The sequence below is a fragment of the Ipomoea nil genome, unplaced genomic scaffold (assembly GCF_001879475.1).
Source record: "Ipomoea nil cultivar Tokyo-kokei standard unplaced genomic scaffold, Asagao_1.1 scaffold1576, whole genome shotgun sequence".
In the NCBI taxonomy this organism is placed as follows: Eukaryota; Viridiplantae; Streptophyta; class Magnoliopsida; order Solanales; family Convolvulaceae; genus Ipomoea; species Ipomoea nil.
The window spans coordinates 3,895,743-3,918,606 of NW_017618004.1; the positions used below are offsets into that span (position 1 = coordinate 3,895,743).

Genomic DNA, 22,864 nt, shown 5'->3' on the forward strand with positions numbered 1-22,864 from the left:
TAAGTGGATATAACCTACAAATTTTACGATGAGTCAAGCCAAAATTAGCCTGTTTTAATAGCTCTATCTCAAATCATCCCTAGATTGATTAAACACAGATTATAGAGAATGCCTCAAACTCTCCAAAAGTTTAATAAACACATGTAGATCATTGAAAATGTCAGGATTACCCGCTAGCTAGCTAATCTGATCTTGACATTAAATTGTTTTCTTATGTGCCATTCCTTCCTTAGAGTTCACATATGCCCCTAATTTATTATTCATTCAATTCGGACCAAACAATCAAAAGCTTCACAAAGTTTTTGAGTAAAATAAATAAATAAATAAATTAAATCATATCTCTATCAACTTTCACCATTAGAATCTCAACCCAAACGCAATCCAGTCATAGCAATACTTTGATAGTTTAATCCCAAAAAGTTGAATTTCCAACCCCGAGCCGAGAGAATATGCATATGAATGTAAATCATGGTAATTCAACTGAACACAGAGGCTTTTGCTTACTGCGCACAAGGAGCCCTTTTACTTTGAGAGGTTGTTCTCGTATTACTGCTGTTGAGACTTGATCCCGAATCATTGTTCCCAAACTTCACCCTTGTGACCAACTGAGATGCCTATGCGTACTTTAATTTAATTTATATTTCCAGACTTTGATGCTTATTTTGGTCAAAGAAAAACAAGCTACTATACTAAATTGGTGGCCACCTCCACCAGTTGACTAACTTTATATTATATTCCAATTAATCATTTCTGCACATAAATCATATCTCCACCTCAAGGACTTCAACCTTCAAAAAAAAATAATAAAAAATGAAGTCAAATGCAAGGTTGTATAGTAGACAAGATGGATTGAAACATCAAACATGTAATTAATATTAATACTGGGAATTAGGAAACTATGAAGAGCAACCAAAACACGTCGAAAATGGCGATTGAAATGCTTCTAACTGGTCTTGTCGCCCTGTTCCTCGTTGCAGTAGTTCATGCCCAGGATGACCAATCAGGTTTAAATTCTATCTTTTCAGATATCTATCGATCTATTTTACCTAAATAATGACTGGTTTTTATTATTCTTGTATAAGGCTTTATAAGTATAGACTGTGGACTGCCTCAAGATGCGAACTACACCGACGCCATCACCGGAATACACTACGTCTCCGACGCCGGCTTCATCGGCACCGGAGTCATCACCGACACCGTCTCCTCCGCCGCATCTCAGCCGCTCAAAACTCTCCGTAGTTTTCCCCAGGGAACAAGAAACTGCTACACCCTCCGCCCGTCCCCAGGGAAGGGCAGCAAGTATCTGATCCGGGCCGGATTCTGGTACGGCAACTACGACGGCAAGAACCAACTCCCAGAATTCGATTTGTACCTCGGAGTCGATTACTGGGACACCCTCGCCTTAAACTCTTCATCCCCATCCTCCCTCGAGATCATCCACGTTCTCTCCTCGGAGTTTCTTCACGTCTGTCTGGTAAACACCGGCCGTGGAACTCCGTTTATCTCCGCGCTGGAACTTAGGAACCTTAATGCGACAATGTACGCTACGACAACCGGATCGTTGCAGACTTTTGCTCGGTTGGATTTGGGCTCGACTTCCACTCGACCAATCAGGTACGGAGATGACATGTACGATCGTGAATGGACGCCGTACAACGACGTTGTTAATACAGCCGCAATAAGCACCTCTCTGGACGTCGACTCGACCAAGGTTTTTAACGTTTTCCGACCGCCGTCCGAGGTGATGAGAACGGCGGTGGTGGCGGCGAACGCGAGTGGCGGGCTAAGGTTCTCTTGGGAGGCACAAAACTTGACGGACCAATATTACGTTTACTTGTATTTTGCGGAGGTTCAAGTTCTGAAACCAAACCAAAGCAGAATATTTGCAGTGGATCTGAACGGAGAGCGGTGGATTGGACCTTTTGCTCCGCCTTATCTGATGGCCTACACAGTTTACAGTCCGGCGGCCGAGAAAACAAGATCGTCGTACCAAGTCGTTTTCACCCAAAACAACAATTCTACTCTTCCGCCATTGCTCAATGCCATCGAGATCTATAAGGTGAAGCTAATCTTAAGCCCTCAGACTGTCGATCAAGATGGTAAGTTCATTATATTTAATTTCTTGCCCATAAATGGGGAAATTCCTTAGCCCTAGGCCCCACATGATAGTCGATGGTGGAGGGTAAATCACAGTAACTCGGTCTCTCAGAGTATTAGTGTCTGGGCTAACACGAGCTTAGCCCAGTGGTTGAGTAGGCGGGATAAGAGACTAAAGTTCGAACCTAGGCAGTGTCCATGTGAGGATTATGCATAAAGTGGACAGATCTTTGTGTGCAATGGCATTTGGCCTTATATGATGAGCCATCCAGTCACGGTGATTTACATCCTCCCAAATATTCTATCGGACCGGGTGTGAGGACCCTTGAGTTAGAATTCAACCTTTTGGAAGAAAAAGAGTATTAGTGTCAGGTGCCCACATATTGTCTTTAACTCCCACACTGTCAGATGTCTTTGCTCACAATTTACTACAGAGAAACTAACTGAGCTTTTTAGTGTAGACAAATTCATTATATTGCAGAACACATCATATGATAATAAGTAAATCTGAGTATTATATTTTCATTATTGATTAGTTGATGCTATCATGAACGTTAAATCGACGTATGGAGTGAAAAGAAATTGGGAAGGAGATCCATGCAAACCCCAGGGTAATATGTGGGATGGTCTCACTTGTAGTCCTGACAGTATTGGTACTCCCAGGATTGTATCCTTGTACGTATTTTTTGTTTTGTTTTTTTAGGATGATTAAATCTCATCATGAATATTTTTATTATTATTTATATATAATAATTTAATTTAGTTTGTTCTTGCTTTAAATTAATCTGCAGGAACCTGTCAATGTGTGGATTAACTGGGAATATATCTTCTGACATTTCTGGTCTAACCATGTTACAAACTTTGTAAGCAAGCATTTCCACTATATTAAATTCTTATTTCCATGCCTTTTAAAATTTTAATACATGACTTATAAAATTTCTACAATTCTATTTATTATATTTAATTATCTTGCATATTATTAACACCAGTATTAATAGTATCCAATATAATTAAATATATCATATATAATTATATGTATTGAGTATTATTGATACCGTAAAAAATTATTACAATTATATATTTGGTGCCTGTGGGCTGTGACCCTGTGTATACACATATACATATACATCATTGTTCCTTTATTACGGAGTAATATTTTTGTGCCCCATACATCAGGGATTTGTCAGGAAATAATTTGAGTGGGCAGGTGCCTAGTTTTCTATCTCAACTGGCCTTCTTGAGAGTGCTGTAAGTTATGGCTTAAATTGATTTATTTTTATTTTTATTTTCCTGGTGATGATAATTTAAAAAATTAATTCATTTCAAGAGTTCATTTAATTTGTGCTTGTGTAGCAACTTGAAGGGGAATAATTTCACCGGTCCACTTCCACCTGAACTATTAGCAAAATCTAAGGATGGATCACTCTCATTAATGTACGTGTTTAACATATATATTATATGCAGCCATTTGAAGGCAATTGAGTTTAGAAAACTATTTTTTTTTTAAATGTATATTAAGTTTCCCAGTTTACGTGTAGAAAACTATTTTAATATGCAGTGTTGGTGGAGGTGATGAAAGCACTAGCACTGGAAATGCTAGTGATGAAAAGAAGAAGAAGAAGGGTGTTGCTCCACTGGTGGCATCAATTTTTGGTGCATTATTGATGTTTGCAGTCTTGGTTGTGTTACTAATTGTGTGGATGGTACGAGGACGGAGAAAGCAACAAGGTGACTGATATGTCTGATTATTGTCACAAGACGGGATATTTATGATTTTATATACTATATTTAATAATTATATTGTAATGCCCACAGGACCAATTGGGAAGATTGAATCTCAGAGGATGTTAGGCAAAGAAGTAGCTTCGGAGTTGGAATTAAAAAGTCAACAATTTACGTATTCGAGTATCCTTAAAATGACAAATAACTTGAAGACAATCCTAGGCAATGGTGGTTTTGGGACAGTTTACCTAGGTTACAAGGGAGATTGCCCTATTGCTGTTAAAATGCTCTCACTATCTTCAGTTCAAGGCTACAAGGAATTTCAAGCAGAGGTAGGTGATATATATGAGATTATTCAAGTTAACTTACCTAATTATTGTTGATCTCATCATCAACTTGAATTATTGGCTTTGATAATATATATAGGCAAGTTTGCTGGTAAATGTTCACCACAAAAACCTCACCTCTCTAGTTGGTTATTGTATGGATGGCCACAACTTGGGAATCATTTACGAGTACATGGCAAATGGAAACCTAGCAAACCATCTCTCAGGTAATATTGATATTGATACTGACCTGGTCGATAATATTGATAACCTATAAAGATCATCATTAGTTAGGCTGATCACAAGAATGATTAATGGGTCATTGAAAAAAAAAATTAAATTTAGAAGACTTATAAACTTTGCCGATATCTGTGGTTGATTGTTTTGTCAATGAGTAACACTATGGAGGTGTTTAGTCAATAGCTGCTGATTGAGTTGATAACATTTGTTGATTATAGAAAGACGTTTGGTAAATTAACTGTTAACTTATAGTTAATTAGATACAAAATGATTTTTTCAAAAAACTAATCGAAAAAACTGCTTTGAACAGCTTTTTGAATTTTCAGTGTTTTGGAGCAATAAACTATTATAAAAAACTAATTAATCAAACACTCAACAATTAATATTGGTCAAACAAGTCAGAGTTGACTGATAGGCTAACTATTTTACCAAACGTGACCTATATATTCCTCATAAAATTTTCCTCCTAACATGACATTATCTAGTTACCTCTTTTGTATTTGATTATAATAAGTATACAACTTTTGACTCTACCCTTAATATTCTAAACCCTAATTAAGCTAGTCTGTATGATTTGTTTTTAATCTCAAGACTTGGTCAAGTCAACGAGTTATACTGTTTCCTGAATCTGTGTCGACTTTAATTATATACTGTTTAGTATTTATGCAATTTCCCCACTTGCACTAGTAAACTACAATATAGCTGACTAATGACAACTAGCCCACCAATGGAAGTCGATCAATAACAAAAGTAAAGTCAACAATATAAGATAAAAATATTTATAAATGAAATATATTTCACTTCAATTCAATGGGAATTTCAATAATACTAAATGAATGTCGTGCAAGTAAATAAATATATATTATTGATTCTCTTTGGATGCAGAAAAAAGTTCACAGAATTTGAGCTGGAAAAAAAGACTGCAAATTGCGTATGATGCAGCGCAAGGTATGCATGAACTGTGTGACGAGTTTTAAGTATTTCTATTATTCATTAGAAGTAGAATATGTTAATAAATTTAACTAATTTGGTTAATTATTGCGATTGAATATTATTAACAGGATTGGAATATCTACATCATGGTTGCACACCACCTATAGTACATAGAGACATTAAATGCACCAACATTTTATTAGACGATAACTTCCGAGCCAAGCTAGCTGATTTTGGGTTGTCACGTGTTTTTCCCCTGGACGGTAGCACCCATGTAACTACGGTTGTGGCCGGAACTCGTGGCTATCTTGATCCTGAGTATGTATATCAAACCATGCATCATTATATTCTTGAAAATCTTGAAACACATTGCTAGAAGGGTCACACTTGTGTGAGACCGTCTCACAAATCCTTATATGTAGTTATTATGCCAATAGCGTGACAAACTTATTTAGGGTCTCCCCCCACCATTTTGATATTACCACCCGTCGAAAGTGATCAATATATAGCATACACTACTGGAAATTCTGAAATTTCCGACCACCTGAAAGTGATCTTAAATCAAGTTGAAAGTCTTGTTCCGACCACTTTTGGTATCCGGAAAAACCCTTGTTGCTATTTTCGACCACTTTTTGCTTTCAATTTGATTTAAGATCACTTTCAGGTGGTCGGAAATTCAATAATTTCCAGTAGTGATATATCACAACAAAGGTGGTCATTCGATTAAGATTAGTCCGATCAAACTGGATCACCTAAGTTTTTTTTTTTTTTTCTTCTTCTTCTTTTTCTTTAAACAAAAGTGTTCATTTGATTGACTGACCCTGTTTGGTAAATGACTATTAGCTTATAATTGTTAGCTGTTAGCTGATTGTGTTAATTAGATGGTATAACTAGATGATAACATTAGTTGATTGTAGAAATTAAAGGTGTTTGGTAAATTAGCTGATAGTTGTTTGGTATAATTTTTTTTCTCAAAAAGTTAATTGAAAAAGTTGCTTTGAGTAGCTTTATAAATTTTAGCATTTTGGAGTACAAAAAGCTAATTAACCAAACATTTATATTGATTTTTGAATCAAGTCAAACAACTAATAGTGATCAAACAAGCTAAAATTAGCCTATAAGCTAACTATTTTACCAAACAGAGCCAAAATGTTTTCCTAATTTTCAATCACCCATGGTGAATAGTATGATTAATTAGAAGATCAAAGAAATGACATTAACACTATCAAATTTCTATGTTTTCAGGTATTATAAATCAAGTAGATTGACCGAAAAGAGCGATGTGTATAGCTTTGGTGTCGTACTCCTGGAAATAATCACGGGGCGACGTGCTTTAGGAGAAAACGATTATATTCACGTAAGCAAGTGGGTTAGTGGCATGCTTGATAAAGGGGGGATAGGGCTAGTGGTGGATTCAAGGTTACGTGGAGATTTCAACCCTGATTCTGCATGGAGAGCTGTGGAGGTGGCAATTGCATGCGTTTCTCCCCAGCCGACAAAGAGACCAACCATGGCTTTTGTGGTTTCAGAGCTCAAGGAATCTTTAATGGAGATGACGATGAATCCTCCTGTGGTTCAACCAGAGGATTCAACGAGAATGATGTCTTTGAATCTCCATTCTTCCTTAAATCCTATTCCAAGATAGATAGCATTTATACTTCTACCAATTATTGATTATCCTCAGACCATATCCTTGTATTGGTTTGCATGCATGTGCTACGCATTCTTGTTATTATTGTGACAATTTATATGTCAAGATCATCTATACATGACCATAAACATTATTATTTATCCAAAATTATATTCAAAACATTAATATCTTTGATTTATGAGAAAGATTGTGCTCGGTGCACTTTGATTGAAGTCTGTTTTGTAACCCTAACAAGCAAAGGATCAGAATGACCTAAACTAACTTAGTTTGCTCATAACTGACAAAGTCAAACCATGAATGTCATAAACCATTCACTGGAAGAGTCAAATATGAAATTTTGTGGTTACTAAGCTAACTATCCAACTAATTTGATTAGGATTGTCCAAAAAAAGAGGATACCTTGTGAGGCTGTAATTTGGTCAAGTAAATCAGAATCATCCATACTTTTCTCAAAATGATGCTACAACCAATATTACTAAGCAAGTACAAAATATTGGGTTGTGTTTATGAGAACCCAAGAAAATTTTCTTTTTCTTTTTCTCGAAAAATGAAAAACTGGTATATATGGAGAAAGTAAAATAAATAATAGATAATGGGTCATACTTGTGTGAGACCGTCTAATGGATCCTTATTCTTGAGCTGTATCGGTTCGGGTCAATATAACAATGCAATACTTATGCTGAAAAATGTAATACTAAGTACTAATAAAGAATAAAGTTTTTGTTACTTATAATAGAAATTGTAATATTTTTGAGGAAAAATGTAATACTTTTACATTTCGATGTAAAAGTATTAAATTTTTCATCAAAAAGATTACACTTTCCCTTTTAAGTAATATTGACAAGTGTTTATTACTTATAAGAGAAAATGTATTACTTATGAGGAAAAATATAATATTTTAAAATTAAAATGTAAAAATATTACACTTTCGAACTCATATAAATAATAAACACTTTATTCTTGATTAGTATTACATTTTTCAGTATGAGTGTTACATTTTTATCTTGACCCGATCGTGACACAATTTTTTTTACCTAAATTTATTAGTGCATTTGTAATTTTTTTTTTTTTTATAAAAAAAAAAACACACACACACAAACAATCAAAAAGTCGAGAATGAAAAACCTACTAAACACGACCCAATCTTTCCAAATTCTAAACCCAACCCAACACTATTATGTACTGTAATTTATTTATTGAATATTTGTACATAATTTCATCACGTAATAATTACGGAGTACTTTACTCAATAATAATTCATCTCTAATTTGTCGCACTATTAATTACTACGAAAGTACGGTGCACGATTTATCTGACAATGTACATATATTCAAGACTTTTTTGTCCAATTATTTGAATTTATATATGTATATATATAGTATGTGCAAGTTGGTGGGAAGAAGACAACAGATTAGGCTGTCAGGAAATGAATAAAGCAAGAATTGAGGCACAAAATTCTCTGTAATCTGTATGCTTTTGATATGAATCAGCTCTCCAGCTGATATAGTGGACTTTCTTTAATAAATAATTTCGGCGTTTACGAATATAATGTATGTATTCATGATCTTTGTATTATATTATGAGTTAATTATCAAAATGGTCCCTTAACTATAGTGAAATTATCAATTTAGTCATTAATTATTTTTTTTAACCAATTAAGTCTCTCAACTTTAAAAATTTTAACCAATTTGGTCCTCCGTTTGTTGACCGTTAGTCAACCGTTAACTTGGGACCAAATTGGTAATTTCGCTATAGTCAAGGGACCATTTTGGTAATTAACTTTAGGGGTGGGCAATTCGGTTTAGTTTTCTCGAATCAAACCGTACGGAATCGAACCGAACTAGTTGGTTCGGTAATATACCGAATAAACGAATGGTATTGGATTCTTTTATACCGAACGGTTCGATAAAAAATCGGCCCGACCCGACTCGAATTGTTCGGTAAAAAATTGAACTGAACCGAATACCGTTTGATTTTTTTAAAAAAATATAATAAATAAATAAATAAATAAATAAAAAGTAAATCCAAATCCCTTGCTGCTTGCTCTGCCGTTCAGCTCATATTCTCACGGGCATCTCTCGTAAATGTTTTATTTGATTTCTTTATGGTTTGTTATCAAAAGTTCTATATTATGTGTTATGGTGTTTACATAGTTTATATCGAAAGTCTAATATATAACAAAATAACAATACAAAGTTCAAACGGTATTCGGTTCGGTTTGGTTTTTACCGAACAATTCAGTTCGTTCGAATTTTTACCAAACCATTCGGTATACAAGAATCTATTACCGTTCGGTTGTTCGGTATATTACCATATTTAACTAGTTTGGTAAGGTTCGATTCGAGAAAACTTAACCGAATTGCCCACCCTTAAAGTTAATTACCAAAATGGTCCCTTGACTATAGCGAATTACCAATTTGGTCCTAAGTTAACGGTTGACTAACGGTCAAACAAACGGAGAACCAAATTAGTTAAAATTTTTAAAGTTGAGGAACGGACTTAATTGGTAAAAAAAATAGTTAAGGACCAAATTAGTAATTTCACTATAGTCAAGGGACCATTTCGGTAATTAACTCTTATATTATTCAATAGTTGTGAAGAAACCGTCAAAGTCAGCTCACTTGGATTTTTAAAAACGAAAAAAAAAAACACACACACACACATTTCCGACTTAATGACACTTTAATTCTTGAGTCGTGGAATGCATAATGCAGAGAATGCTGCCGGTTGACTTTGACTGCATGCAGCAATGCGAGCCTCAACACATCTTCTTAATTTCAATGAATATAATGCTTTCATTTTAATATATAATAAATTCTATTTAATTCATACTTGCACTATATTTAACATATATTATTGGTCAATATCTACCTGGATAGTAATCACTTCGTTATATTTAGTGGGGATAGTAATCACTTCGTTGTATTTAGTACACTAAATATATTTATATATATTTTTTGAAAATAATTGCAGGGTGTATCATCTAGTGAAGGTGAAGAAGACAATAGTATTGTCCGTGGATGGATCATATTTTTGACCAAATGTAAAAGGTGGAAATTCTATGATTTTAAATCATTAGGAGTGTTTTTTTTTAGTAATGAAGAAATTTACGATTATTATTTGAAAGTGTGTATTTAGTAAATTCTGCCTTGTGACTTTAGCCGGTGAAGGTTCACAAGGGAGTAACTAAACCAGATTAAATTGTTCGTAATTGATTAATTCAAACCAAAAAGATCAATAGGGCGCTTTTACTAAGGATCAAACTTGAAATCTTGTAGTTATATTATAGTTATAAAGTTAACAAATTGATCAACTTGATTAGAGTTGTTTTCGGTAATTTGGAGTTTAATTTAAAACTTATAATATCAAGGTGTACAATGTATTTAATTCGTCAGGTTTAATTAGTTAAAGTATGATTTATTAATAGTGATTTATGAAGAAGCATAATTGTTTTATTATTAATTTTATTGTTATTTAGGGATCGGAAGTCCTTAACTACTATCCGAAGGTGTACAGTGCATTCTGGGTGAAACTAGCACGGCTGGAAATTATAAAATTTTCGACCACCTGAAAATGAATAGTTATGCTGCGCATCTGTATGCACCATGCATGGTGCATACAGATGCAAAAACGACGTCGTTTTATTAAAAACGCGCGTCTCCCCTTTTAAAAAAAAAATTCAGGTTCAATTCCTAGTAACAACATTATTTTGTTCATTCATTATGGAATTTTAGTTCATGGATTATGGAATTATAGTTCATCGATTATGGAACTATAGTTCATCGATTCTGGAATTATAGTTCATCGATTCTGAAATTTTAGTTCATAGATTCTGGAATTTTAGTTCATTCATTCTGAAAATTTTAGTTCATAGATTAGATTATGGAATTATAGTTCATCAATTATGGAATTATAGTTCATCGATTATGAAATTATAGTTTCGAACCTATTTTTTTTTTAAGGGGAGACGCGTTTTTTATAAAAACGACGTCGTTTTTGCATCCGTATGCACCATGCTTGATGCATACGGATGCACAGCATAATTTGCCCCTGAAAATGATCTTAAATCAATCGAAAGCAAAAAGTGGTCAGAAATAACAACAAAGGTTTTTCTGGATACCAAAAGTGGTCAAAAAAAGACTTTCGACTTGATTTAAGATCACTTTCAGGTGGTCTGAAATTCCATAATTTCCAGTAGTGATAGTATTGTAACCTTATCATTATAGTCGTTAAAAAACCAACAAACATAGTTGGCGTGGTGATTTTACACTTTGTCTCTTAAGCATACGGTTAGAGGTTCGATCTCCACCCATGTGAATGGATTAAATCATTTAGGGAAATATATAAAAAAGAGATTAATACGTACAAGTCAAAGAATGAATATGCTTGAAAATAACACTTCCGTATCTCCTAACGGTCCACACAATTAATCCATGCAAGCTAAAAAAAGCAAATGAAAAATAAAAAAGAGTTGACTTGGTTATTATTTAACAAGTACAATGTATACAATTTCAAAAATATATTTAATGCCTATTATTTTAAAGTATGGTAATTAGTTGTACAAAATTTTAGCCTCAAGATTTTAGTGATATTGTCACATTTAATCCATAATTTTTAATTTGACTACATTAGCTCCACAATATTGCTAACTTTACCACATTTAGTCCTTTAATTTGTTACAATTAATACTAATGTTTAGGACAATTAGGCAATTTTACATTTAACTAGTAGTAAATCATTCATAAACGATATAATAAATAATATTCCGATAGACATTTTAAATGAAAAAAAAAACATTTTTTTTCTATGTTTAATTTTATCATTTATGAGCGCTTTTTAATTATGAAGGGATAAAAGATTAATATTTTGAAATTATAAAATTGTCCAAAAAATAAAAGTTGTGAGGATTCATGAAAATTGTAACAGGTGACTAAAAACAAAGTTGTAATGTGACTAATTAAATGTCATTAAATTAACAAAAAAAAATAACAAATATTGAGAGTGAAATTAAATGTGATCGATAATGTCACAGTGCTCATATAACAAATCCTGAAATTTTATGTTAATTGTATTATGAATGAGACCTCACTAGGTCAACCGACTCCAAGATCACTAGGTAGATGAGCTTAGACCATCTCCAATAAAAGTACCAAAACTCTAGTGATCTTAGACCATCTCCAATAAAAGTACCAAAACACCATTTTAATGTAAAAATTTAGTGCAACAACACTCTTCCAAGAAAGACACCAAATTTTACACCAAAATGATGTAAATAAATAGTATTATAGCAAATACGATGTAACATTATTCATTTACACCTTTTTGGTGTAGAACTTTTTAAAATCTTTTTGTCAATTATTTTCTTTTAAAAATTTATATTATTAAAAATAAATTATTTTTCAAAATTTTTTTATAAAGATTTAAAGATTTGATTGAGATGTTTAAAACGAGATCAATATTGACTATAAAATAATTAAAAATTAAAATACATAAAAACATAAATTTCATTTTTAAATATTATTATTTATATCAAAATAATTAATGATGGATCTCAGTGCTGCACTATGCTGAGGTCGCCCATCCCGAGATTGTTGGAAGTCAAGCATACGCTTAACCACAAAGTTCTATGATACCTGGTTGCCATATCCTACTTAAAACCATTTGGTGATAAGTAGGTAGACATTAACCATTTATCCACACCCTTCCATTGTAAGCCACAATGCCACGTTTTGAATCGAGCAGGGGCTGGACTCGGCCAACGCCCAACAATTAAAGTAAACAATTTTTTAAAACAAAATGAATTTGAAATATTGTAATTTGGCCCCAATTAGGTAATCATCCGACAATAATAAAGCAAGTGGACACACGTCTGTTTTTGACACTGGAAATTGCATGCTGGCCTCAAAGCAGTATTATAGAGAGGATGGGAGCTAGCGCTTTCTTAATTTAAGTTAAGCCGTTTCCATTTTCTTGAGCTATCTCAAAGTAAGCCGATGGAACTGTTAAGGAGCCTTCTCATTTCACTATTGCTTCTTTGCTTTACTTCATCCATCGTTGTTCTTTCCCAAGATCCTCAAGCAGGTATATATATATATATATATATATATATATATACAAATGTGTTTGCATCTTCCTATATATATCATCGTTGTTTGTGTTAATTTGTTTTTTAAATCTGTTTTAATTCATGTAATTCCCTCTCAGGCTTTATAAGTTTAGATTGCGGGACTCCCAGGGGCGAAAACTATACCGACGAAAAAACAGGCTTACGTTACATATCAGATGCGACCTTCATCGGCGACAACGCCGTCGGCAAAAGTGTGTCACCGTATTACAAGGGTCTCGGCATCGACAGACAGTTGATAACTCTCACCACGTTTCCTCAAGGGATTAGGAACTGCTACACGCTGCGGCCGCCTCAAGGGAAGTTGAATAAGTACCTGATACGGGCTAGATTCTTCTATGGAAACTACGACGGGAATGCCGCCGCCGCCGGTAAACAGCTCCCGCAGTTCGATCTCCACCTCGGTGTCGAGTACTGGGACACCGTGGAGTTTGATCCCAAGTACGATATTATTTCTGTGGACAAGGAGATCGTGCATATTCCTTCGTCCGACCTCGTACATGTGTGCCTTGTCAACACGGGGCTCGGCACGCCCTTCATCTCCGCCCTCGAGCTCCGCCCTCTCAACAATTCTATGTACCCTACTGTTTCCGGTGGATCCTTGATGATGAACTTACGGTTTGATATAGGCTCCCAGGCTACACAAGTTCTCAGGTGGGTTATACTTATTCAATCTATGTGTGATCTCTATTCTACCTTAAATTCTTTGTTTGAGTGACGGGAAAATTTGTAATCACTATATGAGTGGATGCACGGGTTAAGCGGCACTTTTGATCTTAGCCCATAAAGGATCACAAATAAGTAAATTAAGAAGGTTAATAGACCCACACAAATAGCTCAGTTCGTTCTTAAGTAGAAGAGATTGTGGCTTGGGCAATGACGGTGGGAAGTTACATCCAAATGGGTGGGCTCTATATATGTGAACGCCTGTCCTCTAACCTAATGGGAGTTACATTCAATGAGGTAGGCTCTATGTGAACACCTGTCATATAATATAATAGGCTATTAGACCACTGAGACCCCGGAGTTAGGGATAAGGTTAATAGGTCACTCTAATTAGGAGTTCATAATTTTTTGATTATACCAAGGCCCTATTTGGTAAAATAGTTAGCATATCATTCAATTTTGATTTATTTGACCATTATTAGCTATTTGACTTGGTTAAACAATCAATATAAGTGTTTGATTAACTGACTTTTTGTAACAACTTATTGCTCCAAAATGCTAAATCAAAAAGCTGTTGAATGCTCAAAGTAACTTTTTGAAAAAATAATTTTGTATGTAATTAACTAATAGCTAAAAGTTAATTAACTAAACACTTTTCTACAATCATCTAATCTTATCAACTAGTCAATCCCACTAGCTCAATTAATTAACAGTTATTTACCAAATACCCCATAATCCTGTTATTATTACCAAATAAACCTCTAAACCAACTTGGCAGGTTGTACTAAATCTTAAAAACTATTGTCATGTTTGTAGGTACAAGGACGATGTGTTTGACCGCATGTGGGTGCCGTTTAACATGGCTACTGCTACGCCAGTAAACACTACATCAACCGTTAACGTCACAGACAAAAACTTCTTCAAGGTGCCGCCGGGGGTGATGAACACCGCACTTGTGCCATCGGATCCCACGAAGCCGTTGACGTTCTGGTGGCCTACAAACAGTTCCTCGGATAAACTCTACATCTACATGTCCTTTGCCGAAATCCAAGAACATAAACCCAACCAAACCCGAGAATTCAATATCTACCTTAACGGCGACTTATACTTTGGTCCCATTGCGCCGCCGTATATGAGGGCTATAACGTTGTACGGCAAAACCCCAGACAGCAATCGTACCGAGTACCATTTCTCCCTCAATAAGACCCAAAACTCCACCCTTCCTCCCATCATCAACGCTCTTGAGGTTTATTACTTGAAAGAATTCAATGTACCACTCACCGACGACAACGACGGTATATATATATATATATATATATATATATATATATATATATATATATATATATATATATATATAAGTTCATCATATCACTACTTGAACGGCTGTGATTTATTTTTTTATACTCTAAACCGGTTTTAATTTGTTTTATGTTTTTACATAATTTCATCAGCTGCGGCCATGATTAACATCAAGTCAGTTTATGGGGTGGGCAAGAATTGGCAAGGCGACCCTTGTTCTCCAGCGTCTTATGCGTGGATTGGTCTCAAATGTAACTATCCTGGCTTCAGTTCCCCCAGAATCATATCCATGTATGTACACTGTTTCTTCCCATTTTTATTGGAAGTGTTTGGTAAATAATTAGTTAATTGAGTGAGTGGGTTTGACTAATTGATAATATTAGCTGATTGTAAAAAAATATGTCTTTGGTAAATTAGTTGTTAGCTCTTTGTTTGAAAAAATTGTTTTGAGTAGCTTTATGAATTTTAGTATTTTAAAGCAATAAGCTGTTACAAAAAGTTAATTAATCAAACACTCATATTGATTGATTAATTAAGTCAAATAACTAATAGTGGTAAAATAAACTAAAGTTGACTGATAAATCCAAAGGCCATTATTTTATTGATGGCGGACAGAAGCGCTTACCAGTAGGCCTCCTACTATAATATTATTTGTTAGATCTAGCACTCTTACTATTTTGTTAAAAAACTAAATCTGAAATAACTTTATTTTCTTATACATAGCTAGCAGTCAACACTTGATCCTAAAAATTATTATTATTATTATTATTATTATTATTATTATTATTATTATTAATTTGAGTTTTATATTTAAAAAACTAAATTGAGCTGTATAATTTGTATTTAGGAATTTATCTTCAAGTGGGTTGACCGGGTCAATATCTCCTTACATATCCAACCTTGCAATGATACAAGTCATGTAAGTAGAGTATATTTTCCACGCGCAATAATTCCTTAAGTTTTACTGATTCATTGAGGAACAAGCAATTAAGCTGAGATTAATTACATCTAATTAATTTATATTTTCAGAGATCTATCCAACAATAATTTGAGTGGACCTATACCTGATTTTCTATCTCAACTGCCTTCGCTCAGCGTTCTGTAAGTGAATTATAAATTTAATTAAAATAATGTATTATTATTGTTGTTGTTTTTGTCATTTTGTTGAGAAATAGTGATGAAATTTTGAATTGTTTTCTGGAATTAAATTGCAGAAATTTAAGTGGAAACAATTTCTCAGGGCCTGTCCCGGTAAAACTGCTTCAGAAATCGAAACAAGGAAACTTAACATTGAGGTTTAATTTGCTTTATATAATTCTTAGCGTTAATTAAGGTAATATGTGCTGCCGGAGCCGGAGTAACACGTTCTTGTTTATCTATCAGCATTGAGAGTGTGGGCTCCAACACGAATAGCTGCCAGAACGGTTCCTGCGACGACAAGAAAAAGAAAAACGTCGCCGTTCCGGTTGTAGCATCGGTGGCCGCTGTACTCCTACTAGTGCTGGCAATAGTTGGCATCCTTTTCGTGATTAAACGGAGAAAACAACGAGGTATATATATATATTACTAACAAATTTGCTTATATAATCTTGGCAAAATCTCCTATGAAATCCATAAGACAAGTTCAGTTTTGTATAAGTATTACATTTTTTCACATAAATAACACTTACCACCTAATATTACAGTTTGATCAAAAAATATTTCATTTTTTCATTATCCCATTTTTCTTCATATATAAAGTATTACATTTTCTCTTATATAAGTAATAGTCAATCAATTTATCCCTAATTAATATTAAGTATCATGACCCGATCTGTCTAATTAAGGGACTCACCTTATAATTTTTACGTTATCTTTTAGACTTAATTAAATACGATTTTTTTCTAACAAATTAAAATTACATTGAATATGTCATCAGAAGCAAAAGTTGATGGTTTACACACCAAGAATCGGCGATATAGTTTCGCAGAAATTAGAGAGATTACAAACAACTTTGAGAGAGTACTTGGTAAAGGTGGGTTTGGAACGGTTTACTATGGGAGTATAGATGACACCCAAGTTGCAGTAAAGATGCTGTCATCAACCTCAGGCCAAGGCTTCAAGGAGTTTCAAGCTGAAGTATATATATATTGATGAACATATATGATTTTATTTAATATGGTACATATACCATCCTCACTAAATTTTGAGATTTGGTTTTAATTTACAGGCCAACGTTCTAATGAATGTTCATCATAAAAACTTGACGTCACTTGTGGGGTACTGCATTGAGAGCACAAACATTGGGATCATCTATGAATTCATGGCCAATGGAAATTTACACCAGCATCTTTCAGGTATCAATATAATATATGATCATCATCATCTTTTTCAAATAGAAACATTAGACCTTAATTAAATTAACGTTATTAGTCTAAGAATCTAAGTTGATCATCATTTTTCCTGGTCACAGGTGGAAACCATAATGTTCTAAGCTTCCGGGACAGGCTCCAAATTGCTGTAGATTCTGCTCAAGGTTAGTATTATGGTTCGAGTTCAAAAACTTAGACATCTATGTCACGTGATTTTAAGTTTTGAGTTTTGAGTATTATAGTTTGTCATGATTGATTAATTACATCTCTGACCTAAACTTAAATCACGTGACAGGTTTGGAGTATCTTCACCATGGTTGCAAGCCGCCCATAGTGCACAGAGATGTCAAGTGTACGAATATCCTGCTCAATGAAAAGTTCCAAGCGAAAATAGCAGATTTTGGTTTATCAAGAGCTTTTCCAACCGAAAATGGCACTCACATCTCAACGGCTATTGCCGGAACTCTAGGATACTTGGACCCTGATTATATCATAACTGAAAAGAGTGATGTGTTCAGTTTCGGTGTTGTTATTTTGGAAATAATCACAAGTCGACCTGCAATAATAGGGAAAGCTCCTGACCAAGAACATATTACTCATTGGGTCACAACCACGCTGGAGAATGGGGACATCAAGGACGTAGTTGATCCCAGGTTAGTGGGCGAGTTTGACGTTAATTCGGCCTGGAAAGCTGTGGAGTTGGCAATGGTTTGTGTGTCTCAAGATGCCGACCAAAGACCCACCATGAATGTGGTTGTGAATGAGTTGAAGGAATGTTTGGCAACAGAGATGGCTAGACAGGGCACAAGTTCACAAAGTTCGATCAATAATTCGTCTATAGCCACTTTTGACTTAGAATCTGGGCCCGTGGCAAGGTAGTGGCTCATCGTCACATCATCATATTCAACTCCGAATTTCATACTTTATCAATTCAATTTTTTTTTTTTTACTTGAATTAATGCATTTTAATTAGTGTGTGTTATATTTAATTTCAAGTTTCTCACAATAAGCTGGAGTTTGTGAAATGCAGTTTTTCTTGTTTTGAGTTTTGAAATGGGAATTGATGGTTGTGTTGAATATTTGTACACGCCTTTGAATATTAAATGTAATAATTGCTTGTAAAAATGTCATCAATGAACTTGTTTTTTGTCCTGTTATCGGTGGTATGTTATATTTATATTATACCTAGGAATGTTTACAACATTATTTTTGGGGAAAACGTAGCTTAGTTTTTAGCCCTAAATTATTTTACTATTAAAAATTTAGCTCCTATTAATTAATTTAAACAAACTTAATCTTTCAATTATTTATAATGTGACACATTTAGTCTTTGATGCTATATAATTAGAAATTTTGTTAATAAAATTTATTTTATAAGATAATAATTGTTTCAGTCTTTCTTTCTTCATCGTCTTCTTGGAGACTGGCTTCATTTTCTTTGCATGGAGGGTTTTCTGTGCATACATGTAGAGGAAGTAATTTCCAATGAGGAATGCCGAAAGAAACTAGCCCACCAACAAGAAGTAAGACAATCAGTCCTGGGTTGAAGGGCACATTTCCCCAACTGAGTTCTTCTCAAATCTAGTTTGCGCATTTGGGATATGGAACACAATGGCGTACGTTAATGCATGAGAGAGAAGGAAGTTTAAATGTTTAATGGTTGCTAGTAATTATAAAATAAGTTCTATTAAAAATTTTCTAATTATATAATATCAGAGACTAAATGCATGTGTCACATCATAAACAATTGAAGGACTAAGTTTGTTCAAATTAATTAATAGAGCTCAAATTTCTAATAGTAAAACATTCAGAGATTAAAAGTGACTTTTTTCTTATTTTTCTCTTAAGATGTATTAAGTTTGAATGTTCTTTAATTTTTATTTTCGTCTAAACCTAATAAAAAGATTTGGTCGATAAAAGTCAACTAATTGTGTTAAATGATTTTTTTTTTTTTTTAATACCATTGACTCTGTTACACTGCATTATTCATTGGGTCACAACCACGCTGGAGAATGGAGACATCAAGGACGTAGTTGATCCCAGGTTAGTGGGCGAGTTTGACGTTAATTCGGCTTGGAAAGCTGTACGTGGAGTTGGCAATGGCTTGTGTGTCTCAAGATACCGGCCAAAGACCCACCATGAATGTGGTTGTGAATGAGTTGAAGGAATGTTTGGCAACAGAGATGGCTAGACAGGACACAAGTTCGATCAATAATTCGTCTATAGCCATTTTTGACTTAGAATCTGGGCCCGTGGCAAGGTAGTGACTCATCGTCTCGACGGCGACCTTTTTGCCCTTGTCGTCCGTTGCGGCTGTGGGCCCACTGCCTGGTGGTTTTGGTGGAGAGTTCTTTGGCGTTTTCTGCTCTGGTGGCGTCTTCATCCGGCCTCCCCATCGCATGGATTTTTCCAGGCGATTCCTTCTCTAGTGTCATGGTGACCAGTGGGTTTTGCTCTCGATGGTGGTGGGTTTGTGAGTGCAACCCTTGTTCCCGGTGGTTCCCGTTGGCGTTTTCTGTATGAGACGAAGCTTTTCCGGTGACTTGTGTTTTAAATGCTCATCAGTAACAAGTTTGGCCGGTGACAAGAATGGTACGGTGGCTCGGCGGTGAACGCGAAGAAGAAGCTAAGCATATAACTTTCTAATTTTTTTTTTTAACGTAAAAAGACCATTTTGCCCTCATAAATAAAAAATTTAAAAAGGTTTAAGTTTTTTCGGCCAATTTCCATGGGTGATTTGGCCGGAGGACCAAATCTGCTAAAAAATCATAGTTAAAGGACTAAATTGTTAGTTTTAAAAGTCACGGATCAAAATTAATACGCTCCTATAGTCATAGGACCAAAAGTGTAATTTGCTCTAAAATTATATATTGAGATGCCTATATTTTATAAAAACAATTCACTATTATACAGTAATTATTTATTATAAAATAATTAAATTTTATAAAAAAATATTTTTATATAGCTATTTAAGGAGATGAAAAAATAATTGTTAATTAGTATATTTGAACTATTAATTTATTATTATTTGTAAATTTATTAATATAATATAATTGTTATAAAAATAATAAAAATAATAAAAATAATAATAATAATAATAATAATAATAATAATAATAATAATAATAATAATAATAATAATAATAATAATAATAATAATAAGTAAAGGCCAGCAAAATGCCTCACAGTATTTTTCAAACAAATGGAGCATTCACATCAGACATCAGAAATTCTGAATGCCTAAGAGCATTTATGAGATTAAAAAGAGGGCGTTTTGCCTCAAAAAAGTTTATTGAAAATGTTAGTTGCCAAACATATACTTTAGGGTTTTATTTTTGTTTAAATATCAAATTAAAGTTAAAATGGGTAAAACAACAAAAAACTAAGCTAAAAAGGAGTTGTTTACAAACAAGACTTATTATATGAATTATTATTATTATTATTATTACTATTATTATTATTATTATTATTATTATTTTACTCCCGTGACATAGTGATCCATAATTTGTGTTTCTATCTTTTATCATTTAATTCAATCTAAACACTTTATATGAATTATATTTTATGAGAGTACACTTATCTTTTTTTTTTTTTTTTCTTTTTTTGTCAGTGTTATAAACTTTAATCATTCAATAAAATATACTCAGTCTCTTGACCCAAGTCAGCGTGGCAGCTTGAATGATTCAAAATCTTCGTTCAACTGAGGGTGTGTTTGGTTGGTGGGTTTTGCCCAAAGGATTGAGTATGAAAGTGATTGTTGTTGTTTGGTTGATAGGTTTTTAGAACACCACTATGGGTTTCGAATACCCCATCAATTGAAAACCTCATACCCAGATAATATAAAGGTTTCATTCCCTTATTCATTCTCAAGCACTACTATTAGTAACCATTCACATTCCACCCTACTACCAAACATGTTAAATACTTTCACCAAAACCCATTACCATTACCAAGTATTTGATACCCATTCCGATTCCGATTCCGATTCCTACGTGCGAACCAAACACACCCTAGAGATGATAACATTAGCTGATTGTAGAAAGGTGTTTGATAAATTAACTGATAGCTGTTTGATATAATTTCTTTTCTCAAAAAGCTAATTAAAAAAGTTGCTTTGAGTAGTTTTTCGAATTTTAACATTTTGGAATACAAAAAACTAATTAACCAAACATTTATATTGATTTTTAAATCAAGTCAAACAACTAATAGTGGTCAAATAAGCCAAAATTGGCTATTTTTCCAAACAGGGCCAAAGTGTTTTCCTAATTTTAAATCACCCATGGTGAATAGTATGATTAATTAGAAGACCAAAGAAACGACATTAACGCTATCTAATTTCTATGTTTTCAGGTATTATTAGTCAAGCAGATTGACAGAGAAGAGCGATGTGTATAGTTTTGGCGTGGTACTCCTAGAAATAATCACGGGGCGACGTGCTTTAGGAGAAAACGATTATATTCACGTAAGCAAGTGGGTTAGTGGCATGCTTGATAAAGGGGGAATAGGGCTAGTGGTGGATTCAAGGTTACGTGGAGATTGCAACCCTGATTCTGCATGGAGAGCTGTGGAGGTGGCAATTGCATGCGTTTCTCCCCAGCCGACAAAGAGACCAACCATGGCTTTTGTGGTTTCAGAGCTCAAGGAATCTTTAATGGAGATGACGATGAATCCTCCTGTGGTTCAACCAGAGGATTCAACGAGAATGATGTCTTTGAATCTCCATTCTTCCTTAAATCCTATTCCAAGATAGATAGCATTTATACTTCTACCAATTATTGATTATCCTCAGACCATATCCTTGTATTGGTTTGCATGCATGTGCTACGCATTCTTGTTATTATTGTGACAATTTATATGTCAAGACCATCTATACATGACCATAAACATTATTATTATTTATCAAAATTATATTCAAAAAATTAATATCTTTGATTTATGAAAAAGATTGTGGTCGGTGCACTTTGGTTGAAGTCTGTTTTGTAGCGCTAACAATCAAAGAATCACAATGAATTAAACTAATTTTTTTTTTTTTGAAAACGAATTAAACTAACTTAGTTTTTTTTTTTTTTTTTTTTGAATGCTACTAGCTCTATTACATTGTAGTATCTGTTCATATACTTTCTCAACCTACTGAAACACAAAGAGCCAATAACGCCTGTTCATATACTTTCTCAACCTACTGAAACACAAAGAGCGCCTCCACTGAGGCTTGAAATCACAACCAACGCCTCCACTGAGGCTTGAAATCACAACCTTCCACTTGGAAGTCCACCCCGGATACCATTAGACCACATAGTCCTGGTTAATAAGCTAAGTACCGACTAATTTGATTAGGATTGTCCAAAAAAAAAAAAATACCTTGTGACTTTTGAGGCTGTAATTTCGTCAAGTAAATCACAATCATCCATACTTTTCTCAAAATGGTGCTACAACCAATATTACTAAGCAAGTAC

General features: G+C 34.0%; 2 protein-coding genes across 3 annotated transcripts; both read left to right on the top strand.

Moving 5' to 3' along the window:
* Positions 1-909: 909 nt before the first annotated feature.
* LOC109190679 (probable LRR receptor-like serine/threonine-protein kinase At1g05700) lies at positions 910-22,264 on the top strand. 2 transcript variants are annotated; one of them, XM_019341236.1, is made up of 12 exons: positions 910-1,004; positions 1,083-2,099; positions 2,634-2,772; positions 2,889-2,960; positions 3,274-3,345; positions 3,451-3,531; positions 3,656-3,825; positions 3,913-4,151; positions 4,246-4,372; positions 5,271-5,333; positions 5,447-5,636; positions 21,762-22,264. In XM_019341236.1, exons 1-12 carry the CDS (start codon positions 926-928, stop codon positions 21,769-21,771), a joined length of 2,259 nt encoding a protein of 752 aa, XP_019196781.1. In that variant the 5' UTR covers positions 910-925; the 3' UTR covers positions 21,772-22,264. The 2 variants fall into 2 exon arrangements, with proteins under 2 accessions (XP_019196781.1, XP_019196780.1); XM_019341235.1 differs by lacking the exon at positions 21,762-22,264 and adding an exon at positions 6,564-7,103.
* LOC109190680 (putative leucine-rich repeat receptor-like protein kinase At2g19210) lies at positions 12,908-18,564 on the top strand. Its single transcript, XM_019341237.1, has 12 exons — positions 12,908-13,050; positions 13,174-13,747; positions 14,576-15,054; positions 15,214-15,352; positions 15,909-15,980; positions 16,091-16,162; positions 16,276-16,356; positions 16,445-16,611; positions 16,980-17,179; positions 17,271-17,397; positions 17,514-17,576; positions 17,708-18,564. The coding sequence occupies exons 1-12, from the start codon at positions 12,963-12,965 to the stop codon at positions 18,289-18,291; spliced, it is 2,646 nt and encodes an 881-aa protein (XP_019196782.1). The 5' UTR covers positions 12,908-12,962; the 3' UTR covers positions 18,292-18,564.
* Positions 22,265-22,864: the final 600 nt, after the last annotated feature.